General features: G+C 35.5%; 2 protein-coding genes across 2 annotated transcripts in view; one reads left to right on the forward strand and one right to left on the reverse strand.

The window, feature by feature from the left end:
* LOC125661589 (uncharacterized) overlaps positions 1-20,947 on the forward strand; it is a 28,506-nt gene that overhangs the window by 6,181 nt on the left and 1,378 nt on the right. The window lies entirely within an intron of this gene.
* Positions 2,959-20,947, reverse strand: LOC125661555 (rab5 GDP/GTP exchange factor-like). The gene is made up of 7 exons (XM_048893606.2): positions 20,815-20,947; positions 18,365-18,561; positions 11,772-11,899; positions 6,080-6,340; positions 5,133-5,357; positions 4,183-4,439; positions 2,959-3,917 (listed from the first exon to the last, which is right to left on the reverse strand). The coding sequence occupies exons 2-7, from the start codon at positions 18,544-18,546 to the stop codon at positions 3,432-3,434; spliced, it is 1,539 nt and encodes a 512-aa protein (XP_048749563.1). The 5' UTR covers positions 18,547-18,561; positions 20,815-20,947; the 3' UTR covers positions 2,959-3,431.

The following is a 20,947-nucleotide window of genomic DNA, read 5'->3' on the forward strand; positions in this document are numbered from 1 at the left end:
AAGCTGTGGCGTAATCCTTTTATCAAGATTAAAATTCTTCATGAACCAAGGTTTGTCATCAACTTTAAATCTAAAGAGTGTACAGTTGTACTTTTCTCCATTTTAGACTGGTTAACGTTTTACCACGAAGTATTCCCCAACTATAGGAATGAGAGTATGCGTAACCCGGACGCAGTTTACCCCAAGATTGAGCGGAGATATAAATGTCTAGGTGTTGCGTGCTTGACTAATATCAAGAGTGAAATTAGAAATATTATAGAGGTTCAAATTAATTGTCAGGAAGAAAAATTATCGCACAAAATCGAGAAATGACAGGAAATTACCATGGTAGGGGGTGTGCTTAAAATGAAATGTGGAATTTACTGCAGATTACTATGTGTTGTAAAAAAGTACAAATATGGCCTGTTAAAGGCACGGGACCCTACATGTATATATTTTTTGTCATTTTTTATCAACACTTGGAATGAACTTTGAAATGTTTGCGATCATTTGTTTAAAATCGATATAGTTAATTAGTGCATGAGAGGGCCAAAGGTTAACATTGAGGTCTATGGGAAATGAATCGGTACTCTTTTCCCATCAGTATTAAACAAACCTCTAGCTGGTTTTAGTACATTGTCATGTACAATAAAATCATTAATTGTAATTTTATAATGTTCCTTAGTTTTTTTTATTAAGTAGTTACAAATCCATAATTGAAAATTAATTGTTTTACTTGCTGTTTGATCTTGAGGGAGTGCACTTTCACATGTGTTCGCAATTCTCAACTCTGACACCTCTTTCCTGTTTGAATATGATAGTGGTAATTGCTTTCTACAAGCTATCAAATTCAAGGTCAGACCTTGGGATTGTGATTTCTTTGATTTGGTTGTGTTTATCTCTCACTCATTTTACTGTTGTAAATTACAGGGCCGTAAATTACATGGAGGCGGAGGAGGCAGCTGCCTCCTCCAACTTTTGAGCCAAAAAAAATTAAAATTTAAAGTTCATTAGAATTTATGTTGTTTCCAATAACTAAGAACATGATACCTCCCTTAAAAAGCATTCCAAATCTTTCTTTTAGAATGAGTTAGTCAAGTAACATCTTAGAAGGCCCTAGAATCAAGGATTTTGCACGAAACGTGTTCAGTGTGCACAAAATGTGCTCAGCGTCTGGGGGCCGCCCAGGCCCCCGCCTAATTTCCTGCCTCCTCCAAATTGAAGGTTAATTTACGGCCCTGAATTAATGTTATCAAACTTTCCCCTGATTTTCCAACTTTCTGTAGTTTATTTCATTGGTCAATTCATACCCAAGTAGGCGGAGACATGGGTGAGTTTGCATGAGAGCATTTTACTAAATTCTTTATTAACTTTTTGTTTGCGACCCTCTCTATTCTGATCTTTGCTAAATTCAGATATACAATGTACTAAAATACGCCTTTATGAAATTCATTTTTAAAAAAAAATAAATTGATGTTCTGACTCGAATAAATTTTGGAACTTTAAATAATAGCGCTGTGTTTCTACATAGTTACATTGTACAAACGTGCATATTATTACAATATCTGTCCAGTTCACTTTGAGACGCAACATGATCAACATTCAAAATGTCTAAAATGTTCTAATTTTGCAAAAAGTGAGTCCTTGCATACATAATTCGGAGGACTGAAAACAAACTCTGTTTACAATAAAATCTTAATAGATCCCTGGTTTTTTCTGTTAAGATCTGAAATATTCCCGATCCTGCTGTAAAGAGAGTAACGCGGTTAACCTCATAATCCTTTCCTTTTTCAATATTGTCACAAAAACCTCACCTCGTCTTTCAAATATCGGGGAGGGGGGGGGGGATTAAACCAAGAACCCTAGCACTTCTGGAGACCAGACGGTCAACTTTAAACGGATATCTTTTGGGAATTAAAATTATTCGAAGAACACATTGTCCAAAAATTTATCAAATTCCTTCTTTTGTATATACGTCATACATATCTGTTATCGGCCAAGCCGCGATTGTTCCCGGCAAAAATTGCAAACAATGGTATTAAATTCTGAATTTTCGGTTTGAATTGGTATATATATGATATCTTACAATTAATATGTATACAACAAACATTCGTTGATCCTCATCCGACTGCAAATCAAAATACGTGGTAAGTGTACCTTGCTCATCTGTGTTCTAAGTCAAGAAGTGCATGCATATTTTAATAGGTCATCCATTTTTCAATAGACCATTACCACAAAGTCATCCTTATTTTAATTAGTCATTACCACAAGCAAGGTCACCCGTAATCCAATACTTAATTACCACAAGATAATCAATTCATTACTACAAGGTCATCCTTATTCAAATTCCTTCCCATGACCTTAGTTCAGCATCATGGCCAACTGTGTGACCTTGATTAAACAACCTTTGCCTGAAATATCTCATACCTAATCCTTCACCTAATCTTGTTAACAGCTGAGGTGTAATATTACAGCAAACATTGATCCTGACAACTATTTTCTAAAGTATTTTGTGAACAAGATGACATCTTGCTTCAGTGTAACCTCATCTTTGTTCACTAGGACATCCCCAGTCTAAACATTCCACTCCCGTTACTGTGGAATCATTAAAGTTTGAGGAAGCCAGTGTTCGTGGATAGCCAAATATTTACTAGTTTTGTGGGGATGAAAGTTCAAGGTTTAACGTCATATTGAAAATATAAATCATATTACTATAGTGTAGAAGCAAAGAATCACTGGTTCGTGGGGACGTAAATTCGCGGGCAAATTCCACGAACATTGAGCCCCCATGAACAATAATTCCACAGTATAGCCTTGTATTTGTTTATTTACAAGAGAATACAGAATTCTGCAACTTATACCCAATACAGAATAGCACCACATAGGGCACAAGAATTCCTAGTGATGTCAGGGTTAATCCAGGAGCAATAACTCTATCCCACTTAGCCAGCTAATTCCTTTTCAATAAATGAAATAATATTATTTCAAAAATTTATTTGAGTCCATCTCAGAAAAAACAAAGAAAATAAAAGACAAAGGCTTGTAGACATTCACATACAAACATATATACATACAAAATGCTCTGATCAATGAAGACAAATGAAACAATGAAATTACAGTTAAACCTTGTCCACAACTTCCACGCCTTGTCCTTGAACATTACATTAATATAAATAATACAAAAGTTCTCAATAAATATACACACAAATTTGTGCGCTCCCTTGTCACTCCCATCTCTCCATGAGTATTGGTGCTTGTGTGATGTTGATATGAGTATGAAGACATTCCGCAGATCTACAGCTTTGTTTACTACAGGCTACAGCTACTGACCCCTTCACATCAATAATATGAAACCTTCCTCACACAAAACCTAATCCACAAATTCAATCTTATCTTCACATACACAACACAAAATCTCTTTTCCCGTGCACACTCTCTCAGTCACACTACGATTAACGGAGCAAGTCCATTGGAACCACCTCTCCTGCTACGGAATCTGCTGAGGGGCTCTGTTCTCTTTGGCTGGTTCCCTGCCCAACCACTGACACAGAATTTGTTGGCATTATTGGTTCAGGAAGTAGTGGTGTTGGAAGATTTGCGACATTTTCTGTGTCAGCATCAATGTCAATTTTCATTTTCCGAGGTCGGATTGAACAAGGATTTTTCTCCAGTACACTCTGCACATCCTGCTTAAAACTAGCTTGAAATTCTTTCATATCTTGTTGGAGTTGGAGTGTGTCTGCCATGACTCTCTCTTGTCGCTGTCGGAGATCGGAGAGAGTCCGCAGGTTATGCCACATAGTGTGGAGACCTTCACATGTATTGTCCTGTCCGTTCTGGGGAGGGATCGCCTCCCCCGACATGTACCTGTCATATTCCTGTTGTGTTAGATTCAGTGATTCAGCGTTGATGCTCTCAATGAAGGTCACAGCACAGCACTGATTGAAAGAAAAAAATCCATTAACAATTGTGTCAAAATGTGAGATATCTAAAAGTTCATATACTATTCAATTGAATGCATGAAACAAAGCTCTTGTTAGTGTAATTGTTTTTAAATATATATGTCACAGGAATCAAACCAGCATTCTACTGCAAGAAAATGCATTCAACCCAGAAGAAAATTCTACATGTCTGAAATTTACAGTTTTGAGGTAGCATATCTTCATTCAATGGTTTATAAAAATGGGATTTGCCCCTACTCACCAAGTTAGTGAAGTAGTAGCCTGCTTCCCCGCTCATCAGTCTTCTGGGATTCGCAAACCTTGTGATGTACTGTATGTTGGACTGGAGTAATGGAGGATTGGCCTTCAGGACGACGAAGATCAGTGCGGGAAGGAAGTCATCCGCGTTAGCTGGACCCGCTTTGGAAAGGCTTAACATTTCGAAGATGTTCTTGCAGCAACGAGTGACACAATCCAACTTGTCTGGGGGCGATTTCTTTGAATTCATATCAATTATTTCTGAAAAGAAACAATGGTCGCGATGAAAAAAATGTCATCATTTTCTGAAAATGAACTAGCTGCAGATCTTTAGCTCTTTGGGAAAATATTAGGACACACCAGAGACTCTGGAACAGGACAGGACAAACCAGAGACTCTGGGACAGGACAGGACACACCAGAGACTCTGGAACAGGACAGGACAAACCAGAGACTCTGGGACAGGACAGGACACACCAGAGACTCTGGGACAGGACAGGACACACCAGAGACTCTGGAACAAGACAGGACAAACCAGAGACTCTGGGACAGGACAGGACAGGACACACCAGAGACTCTGGAACAGGACAGACTAGAGACTCTGGAACAGGACAGACTAGAGACTCTGATCTGTTCCAATATTTTCCCAGAGAGCTACAGGTCTGCAGCTACAAATGAACAAATCCTCTGATACCCGATTTGACTTTACATAGTCTTAGATGTACATACATGTAAAGAAATACATAATATTATTCATTTCACTGTACATATGTATGTGTATGAACTACTATTTCAATTTCAAAATGTAGTGCCATTGAAGACATACTTTCACATAACATGAGAGGTGAGAAAGAGGATTTTAATTTGATACTTAGAACACAATTAAGATACTTTATAAGAATTTCAACCTTTTAAGCACCTCCTACAATTTGGGGATGGACAATAGTAAATATACCTGTAATGGCCTTGTCCACGAGTTGTCGGACGTCTTCCTCATTATCATTGATGGGCGTGTCAAGCTGCTGAGCAGTCACCCAGTGTAGACTTCGGATCAGGTTCTGAGTCTTCAAGTCATTTTCTTCATCCTCGATATTCTGAGAGAACACCATGGAGTAAACACGCACCATCACGTATTTCTCTATATAGTCCAGCAGTTTCTCTGTCATCTCAGGACTCTGACCTGTAGTGAAGTCATTCTAGGTTAAATCTCAACTTACTACACGTATTTCTCTATATAGTCCAGCAGTTTCTCCGTCATCTCAGGACTCTGACCTGTAGTGAAGTCATTCTAGGTTAAATCTAAACTTACTACTGAGTCACGTATGTCATAACCAACATGAACACCAAAAACTTATAATACTGCAGATTCCTTATTCTAAGCGAGTACTTAACATCACGATATGCCTTGTGGACATCAAATTGCATGATCATAAATTCAAGAGTGGTCTAACGATAAAGAGTTTCAACATGTATTTCAGCAATATACAAGTAATTTCATTTCGCATGTGGTGCAAATTATGTGATAATAAATTCCTCACATATATTTCGGAATCTATAGTAATGAACATTTTTGATAGTAGCTTTGTAAGTACATTATATCCTACTGTACACACAGTAATAATAAGTACTATCCCTGCTCTGGTACAATAGTGAGCATCATACAGTACACAGTAATTATAAGTACTATCCCCGCTCCGATACAATAGTATCATACAGTACACAGTAATTATAAGTACCATCCCCGCTCCGATACAATAGTATCATACAGTTCACAGTAATTATAAGTACCATCCCCGCTCCGATACAATAGTATCATACAGTTCACAGTAATTATAAGTACTATCCCCGCTCCGATACAATAGTATCATACAGTAATTGTAAGTACTATCCCCGCTCCGGTACCTTTGTATGTACTGTTCATGTTCATCCTGTCGGACATGTTCTGGTAAAAGTCCTGGATCATTTCGGACAGGTCATCCACTGGTGCCTCCGTGTTCTGGGTCAGTTTGTCCACAATCAGCTTGGTGTTCTTGGTCACATCTACGGCCACATTTTTACGGATGGACTTCAGATAATCTGCAAATTCTGTTCCCAGTTGCTGGGTTTCCAAACTCACTCGCTTTATTTCTTTACGTGCGCTATTGGTCTCATGGACCATAGAATCTGAATTAAAACAAATGAAACCTGTTAATAAACAACTGCGGAAGTGACAGAATCTGAATTGAAACAAATGAAACCGGTCCCACAAATGGCACGACACAAATATAAAGGTGTTTTAAACATTAAAATCTTAAAAGTCAAGCAGATACATTAATATAGGGGGAAATGTTGTCTTGAATTAACTTAAGTTTTTTAAAAATTGAGAGCCATATTAATCAGAAAGGCTTGTTAAAGAATGTTGTCATCAAGTGGTCAGACAAATATAGTGACACTATCACTTTTCATTTCTGAAGGAAGTACCTTAGAAAAATCAGGGAAGCACCAGATTAAAAAACTCAACACACTCAAAATGATCTGACAAGATTAAAAAGACAATGGAATATTGAATTCATTAATCACCCTTTCATATTCAACCAAGACATTTGTAACGTTACTGGAATGTGGGACGTTTCGACTTAGGACGTTTCAACCTCAAGGACGTTTCGACCCAAGATATTTCGACCCAAGATATGTTTTGACCCTAGAATATTTTGGGTTGAAATGTCTCATCTAAATTTTTTTTATTGATAACTGGGATGTTTCGACCCAAAGTTTAATCTTAGACTCTATCTCTCTCCATGTATGTATGTATGTTTATATAATCTCTCTCTCTGTCTCTCTCTCTCTCTCTCTCTTCATGTATGTATGTTTATATAATTTATTTTGTTTGATGTGTATTTATGAATTGATTTTGGAATGTCAGTGTTATGTATTTATGATGTTAAGTAAATATGTTTTAATGTTCATTGTTAGTTATGGTTATTTTGATTTACATAATGATTTTTGTAATACTTATTTCTTCATTGGAATTCATTATTATAATAATTAACCATCGCTTTGACTACAATGAGCAGCATGCAGGATAACTGCGATCAAACATGACAAAGTTGGCGCTAATTGGTGGACTCGAAAGCGAAGCCTTTAAGAAATAATTAAGGGGCAGTGTTTGGCGTGGAGACGATAATGATGAGATCAATGTATACACTATACACAATACGCAAGTTCTAGAAATCTACGGGACAAACATTGTAATATACGAGACTAGAACTGTAAGAAATTCTTCATGTGTGATACTTGCGTAATTTCTCATTACACACACGTTGATATAATAAATATATCCTCATTTAATTTATATCATTATTTGTATACATAAGTGCATAATTCTTACAATAAAGAAATAAATAACAGGGAAATTTAAGGTAGAAAATGAATGTAGTTATCTTTTTATCTAATGTAAAAAGATAGACCCAGTATTTGGTCAAAAAGCCTAAGGTAAAAACCTCAGTGATCAATTAAAACAAAAAATCGACTTTTGGGTCGAAATGTCTGTTTTGGAAAAAAATATTTTATTGGGTCAAAACTTTTGAGGTCAAAATGTCTTTGGGGTCGAAACGTCCTAGTTATATATAAAAAAAATAAGTGGGACGCTTCAACCTAAAATGGGGTTGAAATGTCCACAGTTGAAACGTCTTTTGGGTCGAAACGTCCCGTTACCTTTTACTGCATATCACACATGTACCTATTTATAGTTCAAGTAGGTCACATGACTTTTATACATATACTTCAAAAGTGTATACTTTGATCACATTCTAATGTAAAAACATCATCAGTTGCTGACAATTTTTACTGTAAATTTCTATACAGATCTAGGAATAAAATAATAAATATTGCAGTATAATTGTTGATAAAGGGTCTGAAAGGAAACTGGCATTAAAAACCAAGTCTGACACAATGTGGGTGGGATATCTTGTGGTACTTAGTATAAAGATTCAATCCCTACGCAAGATCAGTGAACAGCACCTATTCGGGTGTTACCAGTCCTTTATCAGTCAGGGTCTGGGTGTCAATGACCAGATTTTATCTGATGAGTATTAGATATGTGTGTGAAGTAAGAATACATAATACATGAAAAGGGGCATGTATCTGATCATGTGTACTTGAAACATTATGAGATAATGCACTAAAACAAGCTAAAATAAACAACTTTGTGTTCGTCAGCCAGGTCTAGAGAGCCTGATCCCAAGTTATGTCCCTTTACAAAATCTTGTAAAATACTGGCCTTGGGACAGTCATTTTCTCAACTACACAATGTTTGATTGCATCATTTCATCTAGATTCTGTCTGCCTGTTTAATGTGGTGATTGTGGTCAAAGACACAGAAAGGTTACATCATAAAACCCCCAGAAATTACATAAATTTGCTATACATACTGGGATCCAGTTCAATGTTTAATAATTTATATGCTGTTTCAAAAACCAGCTAGAATTCTTAAATGAATGCAACAACATTAAAATCATATGTATATCAAATTGCTTAAAGACCTAAAATACATGATAAGGGCTTAAATTTTATCCATTGAAAAAGCAAAAATTAACCAAAAAAATCTTTGAGACTTTCATATTCAGTTATTCCAACCGGTTTTGCACTATTTCTAACAATTTGACATCAGAAATAATTAAATGCATCCAGTCAGGACCACAAGCATATTCCCCTGTTTGTTTCCAAAAATGTCTACCATCTTGGTGAAGTTCAACAATTACGATTGAATTTTCAACCAATGTTTTCAAAAATATCTAGCATCTTTAGTATAAATTTACTTCTGTTTTCCATTAATGTTTTCAAAAAAACATCATCTCTAGCATTATTTTTGTGACCAAAAGTTTAATAAATACATGAATATCAATATGAATCTTGTTCACTATGAAGTGTTTAAAATTAATATACGTGGAAGAGAATATGGTAAAAATGCACAGCAAGCATTTTTCTAGAATTAGTGTAATAAATTATGTGAAGTTTTGTATACCTTAAGGTCATATATGTACATGATGTTTCTCAATAATACATAAGTTTTCATGACATTCAGCATCCTACCCCATAAGAAAAATCTTGGGATATATTTAGAGTTAGCATACATGTGTTTTGATAGTTCCTGGTTGTGGGAAGTAAAGATGTGAAGTGAACTCTTTATGCATCACTGACGGTTGCATATACATGGACATTACTAAGCTATTGTAGCAAAGAGAGAGAGAAAAATCTTGGGATTAATTAGAGATTGAACCCAGCACCCTTGTGTCAGTAGTTCAGGGATTTAACCACTGAGCTACATGTAACTAAGGAAGATTTATGAAGGACAGCAATCTCTAATATTGCTGTATATATTTCAATATAAACTTTAAATCTATTTTGGAAAACATACAAGAGCTCTTTATATAAGGAGTGATATAATAATTTAAGAAACAAATGACAAAACAAAAATGTTGCATATGACCTTACAGGAAAAAGTCAATTGTCAATATATGGGCTATTTGGCCTTTTACATGTACCATATATATATATATATATATATATATATATATATATATATATATATATATTTTTACAAGATATAATCTTATCAATATTTTGTATCATAGCTAAAATACAAAAATATATAAAGCATATAACACAAAAAAGATACAATTTAGACATCAGACATGCCATTTCCAAACTTTATATAAAAGTAGAAAATAATGTTGTTTTTTCTTTCCTTTAATTTCTGAATTTAATGGACTTACCACTATAATAGAATCCCCCATCAATAGTTTTCACATTGATCACAACATAGTCATCATCATAGTCACAGTTTACATCTACCACAAAGCCCATTTCCAATTTCACATTGAGTTTGGAGAAAACTTTTCTCAGAGACATGGTTCAAGATTGGCTGCAGTCTATAGTCTATATGTATACACATCTACATGTATAAATCTGATATGTCACTATTTCTAATAACTCAAAGTGAGTTACATCACAATTCCTGAGCAGAGCACTGGACTCATCAATGAAAGGGAAGCTATTTTCAAATCTTCCACCAGGGGTAATCATGTTTTGATGTAGGCTCCCAGCCAATCATTGACACAGAATGCCCCAAGAACTGGCTTGGGCAGGTGACCCTAATCTCTCTGAGCATATCATATGTACGGTCATGTGACTTTGTTTGTAAACACTAGGGGTTGTAAAACAGGCTGAACAAAGAGAGGCATTAATTAGGCAATCTGCCACCTCTTACATAACATGACCACTAATCAAAGCTTCTCAGCAGGGTGTCAGAGCCCTGCCTTTTATCTTACACCTAAATATATAACTCTGTGTGTGGGATTAACAGTGATACAGCCTACAGTTTCATTATGTTTAGACTACAGGGCCTAGTTTTCACTTTTAATACTTTTTTTTGATTTGCTGTTGAGTGTCATTGCCCCTCAAGCTATTATTTTATAAACTTTCTGTACTGATTATAGACTAGGGAACAATTAACTAATTTCAATGTGCAATTTAAAACAGGTGTTTAGGAAGGGGAAAACATTCTGACAAGCTGTAGGTGACTCTGTATTTTAATTGCACCATGTGTTACCTACTTAATTTCTGTAAGCTGTTTTTGACATTTTATCTGAATTACATATATTTGGGGGGGATTAATCTCTAATACATCAATTCATGTATTTAACAGGAAGGGAGAAAATGCAATGGACCAGACCAGTATTCGCACCCCACCCCCCTTGAATCTCTAATCTGGTGCTTTAACAACTGAGCTATCTGGCCACCAGCCATCAAACCCATTTGACTCTTACATCCCTCCCTCCTTTTGTTGTTGTTTTTTTTTTTAATAATTCATACTTTATTTTCTTTACTCTTGGACAGGTATTGAGAAATAGCTGTCAATGTAAGGGTCCTGTATTTGATCTCCAATTGATTTAAAGATTGTTCTCCCCTTCTACAACACTACAACAAGTTAGTAATGTTATATATACTCTTAAGTATTACAGAAGGTTACACACACAACCTTCTGTAATACATAAGAGTTGATTTCACATTTTTACTTGCCACAACCAGGAACTATCAAAATATGCTAACTCTAAAACAGACCTGGTAATATACAAATTTTTTTTTTGCAACATTCAAGATAGGATGCAAGTGAGTTATATGAGAAACATGACACGAAAAAATCATATATTACTGAGAAACGTCCCACATGTTCTTATAAGTATCAATGAATGGAAGTTGGTATGCCCCAGACTAAAAGTCACAACATCTCTCATCAGACAATAGACAGAAGCATAGGTCTCTTCCTGCATTACATGCTACATTATCTCCCATTAGACATCAAGCCCACACTAATGTTGGACCTCTCTTTTCATATGAAATGCTTCTTACTGTGGAGCACAGCACTTCACATGTGCTCTCCTCTGAAGTATATATTTATACAGTGAAACTCTCCTGAAATATACGTATACATTGTGTACCTTTCGTGGACACCTTGCTGCAGACTGGACTGTGTGGCCATGCATACTTTTCATGGGTAACTTGCAGACGATGGACTTGACTGTGTAAAATTGGTAATTAAATTATTCATACATACCTTTCGTGGGTGTCTTCCTGAAGATGGATTTGACTGTGTGAGATCGCTTGTTAAACTGTACAGACTTTTTCTCTGTAAACTTGGAGAACAGTGGAGTACTAGTGGTCTCCTCAGCTTCTTCTGATGGCCTGCAAACAACACAATCATTTATCAGGTGTTAGTCTAAAAACTATTTACTAAACATGCAAAGATAGAAATTTTCCTTAGTATTTCACACAACAGACTGTATAATCAAATTCATAATTCCTCGAGAGCAACATCTCGGGTGATTTTCTGGATGGGATAAATACCCCATGGTAATCAACGAATTCTGTATATGTACATTTCACACGCACATAACGATCACTAAAAAACCACAACACTCAAGAGAATGCATAGTAAATTTACTTATCTGAAACTCACGGTAACATTTTCTTTTTTATTTCATACTCTCTTCAGTTATTTGAAATGCATTCATTCCAAGGGAAGAAACCGATTACCCAAAATTGTACATGTTTTATCGACCAGCAGTTGACACTTAGATCTGGGGGGACATATTGATGTAATAGACCTGTAATGCACAGCATGTTGATTTCATTGACCACTCACTGCTACCATATGCTGTGACCTGTTGGCTAAACACTCTCATATCAGCCTCCTTACTCATCAAATATTCATGCTAGCAAAAACTTGACACTTCTTCTGGTGGTGAATTTTTTTCATTAGTGGTACACTTAAAAAGTACAGGGTCCCATTTCACAAGGAAATTCATTTTTTGTAAAATAAAATTTTGTAGTCAACTAAATACAACCAAGTACAAATTACAATCTGTGACATTAGTGCTTTTTGTTCAGATCTGTGACATTATAGTGCTTTTTGTCCAGATCTGAAAATTTTCATACTTACAACAAATCACAAAAATTTAAATCCCCAAGAATGACCAACCACTTAAACGAGCAATAGCAGTGAAAGTGATGGCAACCACTTCAAAATATCTCCATGGCATATGAATAGTTATATAATTGACAAATAAAAGCATTTATTTTGTACAAAAACAAGAGAAACCTAATAAAACTACGTTAGATAAACACTTTTAGTGTGAAGAAATATATATAGAAGGAAGAATTATTGTTTTGAGTTTAAAACATGTTTAAAATAATTAAATACTGGTGTTATTACTGATAAATATAGAGCTATTTTGATTGAATTCCAATTTTGGTGACAAAATTACAGATAATGCCTCTTTAATACCAGATTGGGATTACACATATTGAAATGGAGATCTAAGTTACTGAGATGAATATAAATTATTATGTGTGTGGCATTGGGGGTCATCCATAATTGTCAACCATATTCCAAAGTGTGCAAAAAGCACACTTTTTGAGACCCCCCCCCCCTCAAAAAGTGTACATCAACCATTTTCAAATTCTCAACAAGAAGATCGACAATCGAGTTTATGAGCAATTTAGTTCAAACAATGAGTTCTTTAATATTGGTACCCCTATTTCTTGTTATATATGAATGATATACTGTTTATTATACTTTCATGTAAAATATTCGAACGTGATTGGTCGAGAAGCATTTGAAAAAACATATTGTTACCCTCTGAGAACAGAAAACACGCGACCCAGGGTGATAGTATCTAGCAACAGGTAACAGTACTTGACAACGGGTGATATTATAAAAAATTATCATATGCGACAAATTTATGCGTGTACGGTTCGCCGTAGATTGCTAGACGACGTCGTTTGAGCGTTTGTAATAAACGCGAGTACCCGCATCGAAATACGAAATATCGCACGACAGAGATTGATCAAATGTCAACAGACGTAAGTTTTTCTGCTTTCCAGTTTACATAACATTCAGTATAATAAAACAAATATTGCATGTATTTGAGGGTAACATTGAAATTTTCACCCCTCGAGAAACCATTGTCAACCTCGGCTACGCCTCGGTTGACAATGGTTTTCTCGGGGTGAAAATTTTCAATGTTAACCTCAAATACATGCAATATTTATATATTATAAATGTGCAAATCTTGTGTACATAATAGATTTTTGTTTTTATAGAAAAAAATAAAGATGTCTCTGTCTTATCTTGTCGTCTTTTTTTTTATATAGGCATTACACTTTTGTAACATGACCAATACTTTTATGTTTTTATAGCCAATAGTAGATGAAATCACGATAAAATAAAACCGAACTCCGCGGATACGAAATAAATCCGGAAGAGAAAAAAGAGCGTACAATAAAATTGTCGATTTTTTACCCCCTCCCCCCGAGCGTGCTTTTTGCACACTTTGGAAAATGGTTGACAATTATGGATGACCCCTTGGTAACAGATGACTATACATTATTATGTGTGTGTGGCATTGGTAACTTTGGTTGTATTGTATATTGGATATATTGAACATCTCTGTATTGTATATTGGATATATTGAACATCTCTGTATTGTATATTGGATATATTGAACATCTCTGTATTGTATATTGGATATATTGAACAGGTGTAATATGATCTAAAATTTCAAAAGAGCTGTATCAGACTCCTTTCTTATTCATCCAACTTAAAAATCCCCCCTTCTCTTAATTCCTGTAGGACTGTTTCTTAGGATTAATCCCCCTACCCCCTCCCCATCTCTTAATTCCTGTAGGACTGTTTGATAGGATTCATCCCCCCCAACAAACCCCCCCTCATCTTTTAAATCCTGTAGGAATGTTTCCCCCATCTCTTAAATCCTGTAGGACTGTTTGATAGGATTTATCTTCTAACAACCCCACCCCAATTGCTTAAATCCTGTAGGACTGTTTGATAGGATTTATCTCCTAACAACCCCACCCCAATTGCTTAAATCCTGTAGGAATGTTTCACAGGATTCATCCCCCCCCCATTTCTTAAATCCTGTAGGAATGTTGCATAGGATTAATTCCCTTAACACCCCCCCCCCCTCCACACACACACACATCTCTTAAATCCTGTAGGACTGTTGCATAGGATTTATCTCCTAACACCCCTCCTTTCATTAGTGCATTTAACCTGCATCTTTTAAATACACCTTAATCCTCCAATCTCCTGAACTTTTAAGGATTTTTCATGTGGTATCAAGTTGAGCATAATGTACATGCATTCAATGAAACAAGATTGATTTTTTAATTAATTCTAAAACACAGATGCCCATTAGAAAGTACACACACAAAAAGTCACATGATGAATTTGAATAAATACTCCGTTATATGCTAAGCACATCCAAGCTGGGGGTGGGATTGGGGTGGGGGGGGTCATGGGTATAGGTGTGGGTGAAAGTGTGACTTCTAGTATTGATCACCCTGTAGTATCCCCATTATAGTCCAGTATTGATACAGCTCTGTCAATGTACAGATATGTATTCTAAGCACTGTTAACCCCCTTCCTGAGTCACGGTGTGCAACATCTGTTTCCCACCATCAGCCTCTAAAACTAACCCTATTGATCCCTTAATGTCTGAGTGAACCTTGGTCTACCTGACTCACACCTGACTGTGTCTAATATTAGGGCTGACTCCTATAACAATCTGCTCATGTTAGTTCTATGTTGTGTCCTATTTCATATTCAGTTAAACTTTGACTATATTTACCATATTTTGCTGAAAAATACCCACTTTTTTCCAAGAAATTTTTGGTGTTAGAAAAGGGTGCATATTATATACCACAATAGGTATTTGACCCTCTTTTTTCAGGTGGAACTTGGCGGTTAAGTAATATTTCACTTGGAGACATAACCTTAATAGATACTGTATGCTTTTTCACATTTTATTAAAGTGGAAAAAAATCATGCAGAATGAATTCGAACGATTTGTATGGATACGTTAGATACCCATCTTCATGTAACAAAATTTCAGAGGGGTGTACGTATTTCAATTATTCATTTCTCTACTGCATCCAAGGCATTGTTTTTACAGACAGTGCAATACTTATTTACGGTGCCTATTAATGCCTTTGATTATAATCATTTTCATAAATTAACAAGAGGGTTATTGAATAAAAGGAAATTAGTTACTGAATAAAGGTGACTGCAGTTTACAAAGCACCCACTCCATTCCCTGTAATGGGTGATTACTATACTCAAACTACAAAGCCATTCATAATTCAAAGACATCAATTTTTTACCTTTACCCTAGCCTTGCCCTTATGACGATGATGTCACTTACTGAGGATATAAGTACTGACAAATAAATCAAGTGTGATAAGTGTTGTACATAGAGGAATGGGGGGGGGGGGGGTCAATGTGCCAATACACAAGCACTTTTTTGATTGAGTCATTGTCTGTTTTATCAGATTCATCAACTAATGATGAGCCTCATTGTGACTGTTCCCAGGTCAACATTAAGAAAAACCAGAAATTTAATCGTTGAAGTGATACATTTATTTATCATCATAAAATTGTTATCTAGTTTCTTTTTCAGCCATGTTGTCCATTAAAATGAAAAATATAATCTGACTAAAATTAAAGTTTGGGACATATACTAAATTTAATCCAAACTAAAATCCAAATTTGGAAACATACGAAACAATACATGTACTATGCTAAGTATAATCTGAATTAACATCTTAAAAGGACATCATTCCATACTAAGTATAATCTGAATTAAAATCTTATAAGAATATCATAATTTCTTCACCATTCTATTTTCACTGCATTGAAGATTCTATAATATTGTGGAGCATGGTTAGGACAGCACTTTGTAGTTTGATGAAAGGTGAGGTGTCATAAAAAACAAGTTGAAGTTATATTAAACATAGTAAAATAGGCCCCAGCTACATGTGTTTAAATCATTTCCTGCTTGTTTAAATCATAGGAAATTAGGTCCCAGTAGTCTAAATAATACGAATGAGGTCCCATCTGTCTAAATAACAGAAAAAAAGGACTCCCAGCTATCTAAATTTTAAATAATAGGCCCAATATGTCTAAATTTTAAAAATAGGTTCCAGCTATCTGAATTATAAGTAAACTAGAGACCTACATGAACTGACCTTGGATCAGGGTCACGACACAACATGTGCCTATTAGGTAACCAATTTGCCATGTATCAGCTTCTAATGTCCCTCCAAAACAAAGTTATGGCTTAGATTTTTTTTTTTACACTTGATGTACACTCTGTAGTATAATGATATGACCCACACATAAGTAAGATGGATAAACAGGGCAGTATAACGTAATGATTCGGAACCCATAGTTTGACCATACAAGTTTACAATTCATTTCATTTCTCGTCTATTCATTGGACACCTTAATTAAAAGTACATACCTGTATATGATGTGCATATCTATTATAGGTAAAATATTCTGTTCGAAAGTTAAATGTTTCTTATTTAAAGTCAATTGTATGCAAAAACTTTCTATTTGCAGATTGTACTTATGAAATTTATCTTTTAGAGTTTTGTGGTCTAAGTTTCAAAAGTACTTGGTATATTACTATTAAAGAGAGTAGAGATGTTGAAATCCAGACACACAAAAATTTCATTTCACCATGATATAATAAGACTAGTCCAACTTGGTTACAACTCCACTAAATACAGGTCTCAGATATCACATGAAAACAATCTGTTCTGTTGTCATATCCCATTTTTACCTTCTCATTACAAAGTTTGAGGAGAGAAAAATAACTGTAGCTATGCAACAGTGCCTACACCTGTTCATTGTTTATCACAGACTGTTCTAAGAATCTTCAGTTTGGTTTGACACCTAATTTATCTCATTAAGATTTCAAACAGCCTAAAGGCTATTCAGTTGCTCTCCTCATTATGCAGACTAAACCATCAATACAATATCATGCTGCCATCTCAACATGCATACAGACTAAATTCTCTACACAATATTATGCTCCCATATGTTCTGGGCTCATTTTCTGAAATGGGGAAACTACTTTTGCTTCTGGTAGCGAAATTGAGAATGATCTCATGACTCACGAGCCCAGTATTAAATTCTTACCTGCTCATGAAGCTGAGCTTAATCCTACCTGCTCTTCTGCTCATCAAGTTGAGCTTAATCCTACATGTACCTGCTCTTCTGCTCATCAAGTTGAGCTTAATCTTACCTGTTTTTTCTGCTCATCATATTAAGCTCATTCTGACCTGCTTTTCTGCTCATTAAGATGAGCTTATTCTCACCTGCTTTTCTGCTCATTAAGATGAGCTTATTCTCACCTGGTTTTCTGCTCATCATGTTGAGCTTATTCTCACCTGCTTTTCTGCTCATCATGTTGAGCTTATTCTCACCTGGTTTTCTGCTCATCATGTTGAGCTTATTCTCACCTGCTTTTCTGCTCATCATGTTGAGCTTATTCTCACCTGCTTTTCTGCTCATCATGTTGAGCTTATTCTCACCTGGTTTTCTGCTCATCATGTTGAGCTTATTCTCACCTGCTTTTCTGCTCATCATGTTGAGCTTATTCTCACCTGCTTTTCTGCTCATCATGTTGAGCTTATTCTCACCTGCTTTTCTGCTCATCATGTTGAGCTTATTCTCACCTGGTTTTCTGCTCATCATGTTGAGCTTATTCTCACCTGGTTTTCTGCTCATCATGTTGAGCTTATTCTCACCTGCTTTTCTGCTCATCATGTTGAGCTTATTCTCACCTGGTTTTCTGCTCATCATGTTGAGCTTGAGCCTGCTTGGCTGCCTGATAGACTTCTCTGTAACATTTGGAGCAAAAGCCCTGCCATGCTGGGTTACCATAGAAACCACAACCGTTCTTACACAGCAGGTCAGACTCGTCTACATGGAAGGTCTTCTTGGCAGACTTTTTGTTAACGCTCATGGTAGAGGAGGTGTTCTACAATGTACGTATTCTTTCACATTAGACTTAGTCTTTTTAAAAAGATATTTCATCTGTAAGACAGTTTCGTATTATTTTTTAATAAGGAAGCTATCATCATGTTCATACATAATCTGCGCTGTTGGTCTGGTTTGCTTTTATATGCAATCTGACTAACACCAGACTTCTATTTTCACTATTGGTTTGGCTTCAGACAGATTGCTTTTAAACAAGTCAGGGTTTTTCTACTTTAGCAGTTCTTGATAATATTTTTTAAGCACCCAAACCTATTATTACCAATTCTTAATTAATTTCCCTTGGAAAGGGGCATTATGTGTCATTTGAACAAACTTGAATCCCTTTTACCCAGGGTTGTCACTAATGCAAGAATCTGCATCCTAGACACAGAAAATTCATTTGGGACGCAAGTTTGTCCGATATGGCCATGCAGTCCAGCGGACGCGTTTTGGACTCGGTGTAAAAATCACAATTTTACTTAGAGCCCTGATATTGTGTATCAATCAAAACTCATAGAAGGATATAGGTAAAACGTTACACTCTAGTGAACCGAGATAATACCATCGAGTTCACAGTGTCCCAATCCGACTTGTTTGTTTAGCGCCAGTCAATCTCGTGCGAATTAGAATATAACATTAAAAAGATAATAAGATAAGATGCAAAGTGAAAAACATTTTGCCACTGGCAGTTAATAATTTTAATTTCGTATTCATTTATTTATTATTTTTTATATATAAAAAAAAAATAAATCAGGATCTATATTTAGATATTCTTATGGGAATCAAAAGTAGCATAGTTTGTAAACTTTGGTAGGTTTTACACATTTTCTGCAAACAAAACTAATACGCATCTATTTTGACACAATAATAATTTGATTAAAATGCTGTTTAATATTGAATAGACCGGGTTGTTGTGATGATAGGAGATTTGGGGAAGTAATTCTGTTGGTGTGGACAATTAGTCGTCCTAGACCAAGTCACAAATGGTTAACTTTAATTTCATGTGTAAAAAGAGGACCTTAAAATTGATATGTTTTGTACTGCTTCCATTTTGATTGTCTTATATAAAAAGACTCATTATTCATGGGACTCGTCAAATTTTCATAGGACTCAAGTTGCTTATAAACCACGAGTCTGGGACTCGTCTTCAATAATTTCTAGTGACAACCCTGTTTTACCAAAGGCATCGATGCTTTGAAGCAAATTTCATTGAAATTGGTCAAGCAGTTATGGAGAAGTCAAAATGTGAAAATATTACCGGTACATTATATTACAACCATTTTTTTACTACAACAAAACTGAACAACAGCTTTTGACCAGCAAAACCCACATGGATCAGATAAGCTAAAATCTCTTTAATCTGAAATAACTGGACCAGGTGTTGATGAACTACATTCATGTACATAATTATAATATCTTCATTGAATTTATCACATGTGTAGCAATGCATTAATTTTAATTTTGGCAATAAATTAAAAATATTTGCAGGTGTGTAACCAACATGACCAAATTCCACAACAACACTATCAGATAAATCAAATAGATCAATAGTCCTCATGAAATTATCAACAAAATTGCGGAGGGTTACAAAATTGGTCTACTAATCTTTTTACCTGGAAAATGAACAGAAAGCACATTTGAAAAACAAAAAAAAATATATGTTGGTAGAAAGCACTTTTTACAATCCAAATGCTCAAGCTTGATTGAGACACATAAACTATGGACATTGTTCTCTCTAGCTGCAGTGATAGAGGATTAGAGCTTCCCCTCGAGTCAGAATGTTAAAAATCAGGAAAGGCTGTTTATGCAATAAATCTTGATGCACATTATAAACGGGAAAGTGGGAAGCACACTTTGGTGTATATAATTTAGAGGTTAAAAACAATCATAGAAAAAACCTACTAGCAACTAACATGGTTACCTAAACATATTAACAGGTGAACGTGAACTACACTGAAGCTTACAGGATGGGAATTTATGCCTGGGTACATGTGTTTTGGGGGAGGGATGTTAAAAAAGATTCTTAGATATAAATAAATCTTAAATCAGCTATTTACATATTAAGTTGTAACATTTAACAGGACTATCTAGAGTTTGTTGCAGCTGTTGCACAGCACATATACACGACCGAGATGGTTGGTGAAACGGAAGTTCACGTTCACTAGCTAGCCTGACTAGGTTATTAATTGGATAAAACTAGGCTTTTTAAAAATCTTAAAATATGCAAAAGGATGCTAAACAAACAAAAACTCACCACAAAGTCTTTCGCCAAACCTGATAAAATACCACTGACACACAAATAGTAGTCATGTGATTATTATGCCTCTGTCTGGCTCGTCAACTTCATAGTCAATGTCAAGGCCACTATAAAGTAGTCTCTTTGTTTA

Source organism: Ostrea edulis, chromosome 1, assembly GCF_947568905.1.
Source record: "Ostrea edulis chromosome 1, xbOstEdul1.1, whole genome shotgun sequence".
Classification (NCBI taxonomy): domain Eukaryota; kingdom Metazoa; phylum Mollusca; class Bivalvia; order Ostreida; family Ostreidae; genus Ostrea; species Ostrea edulis.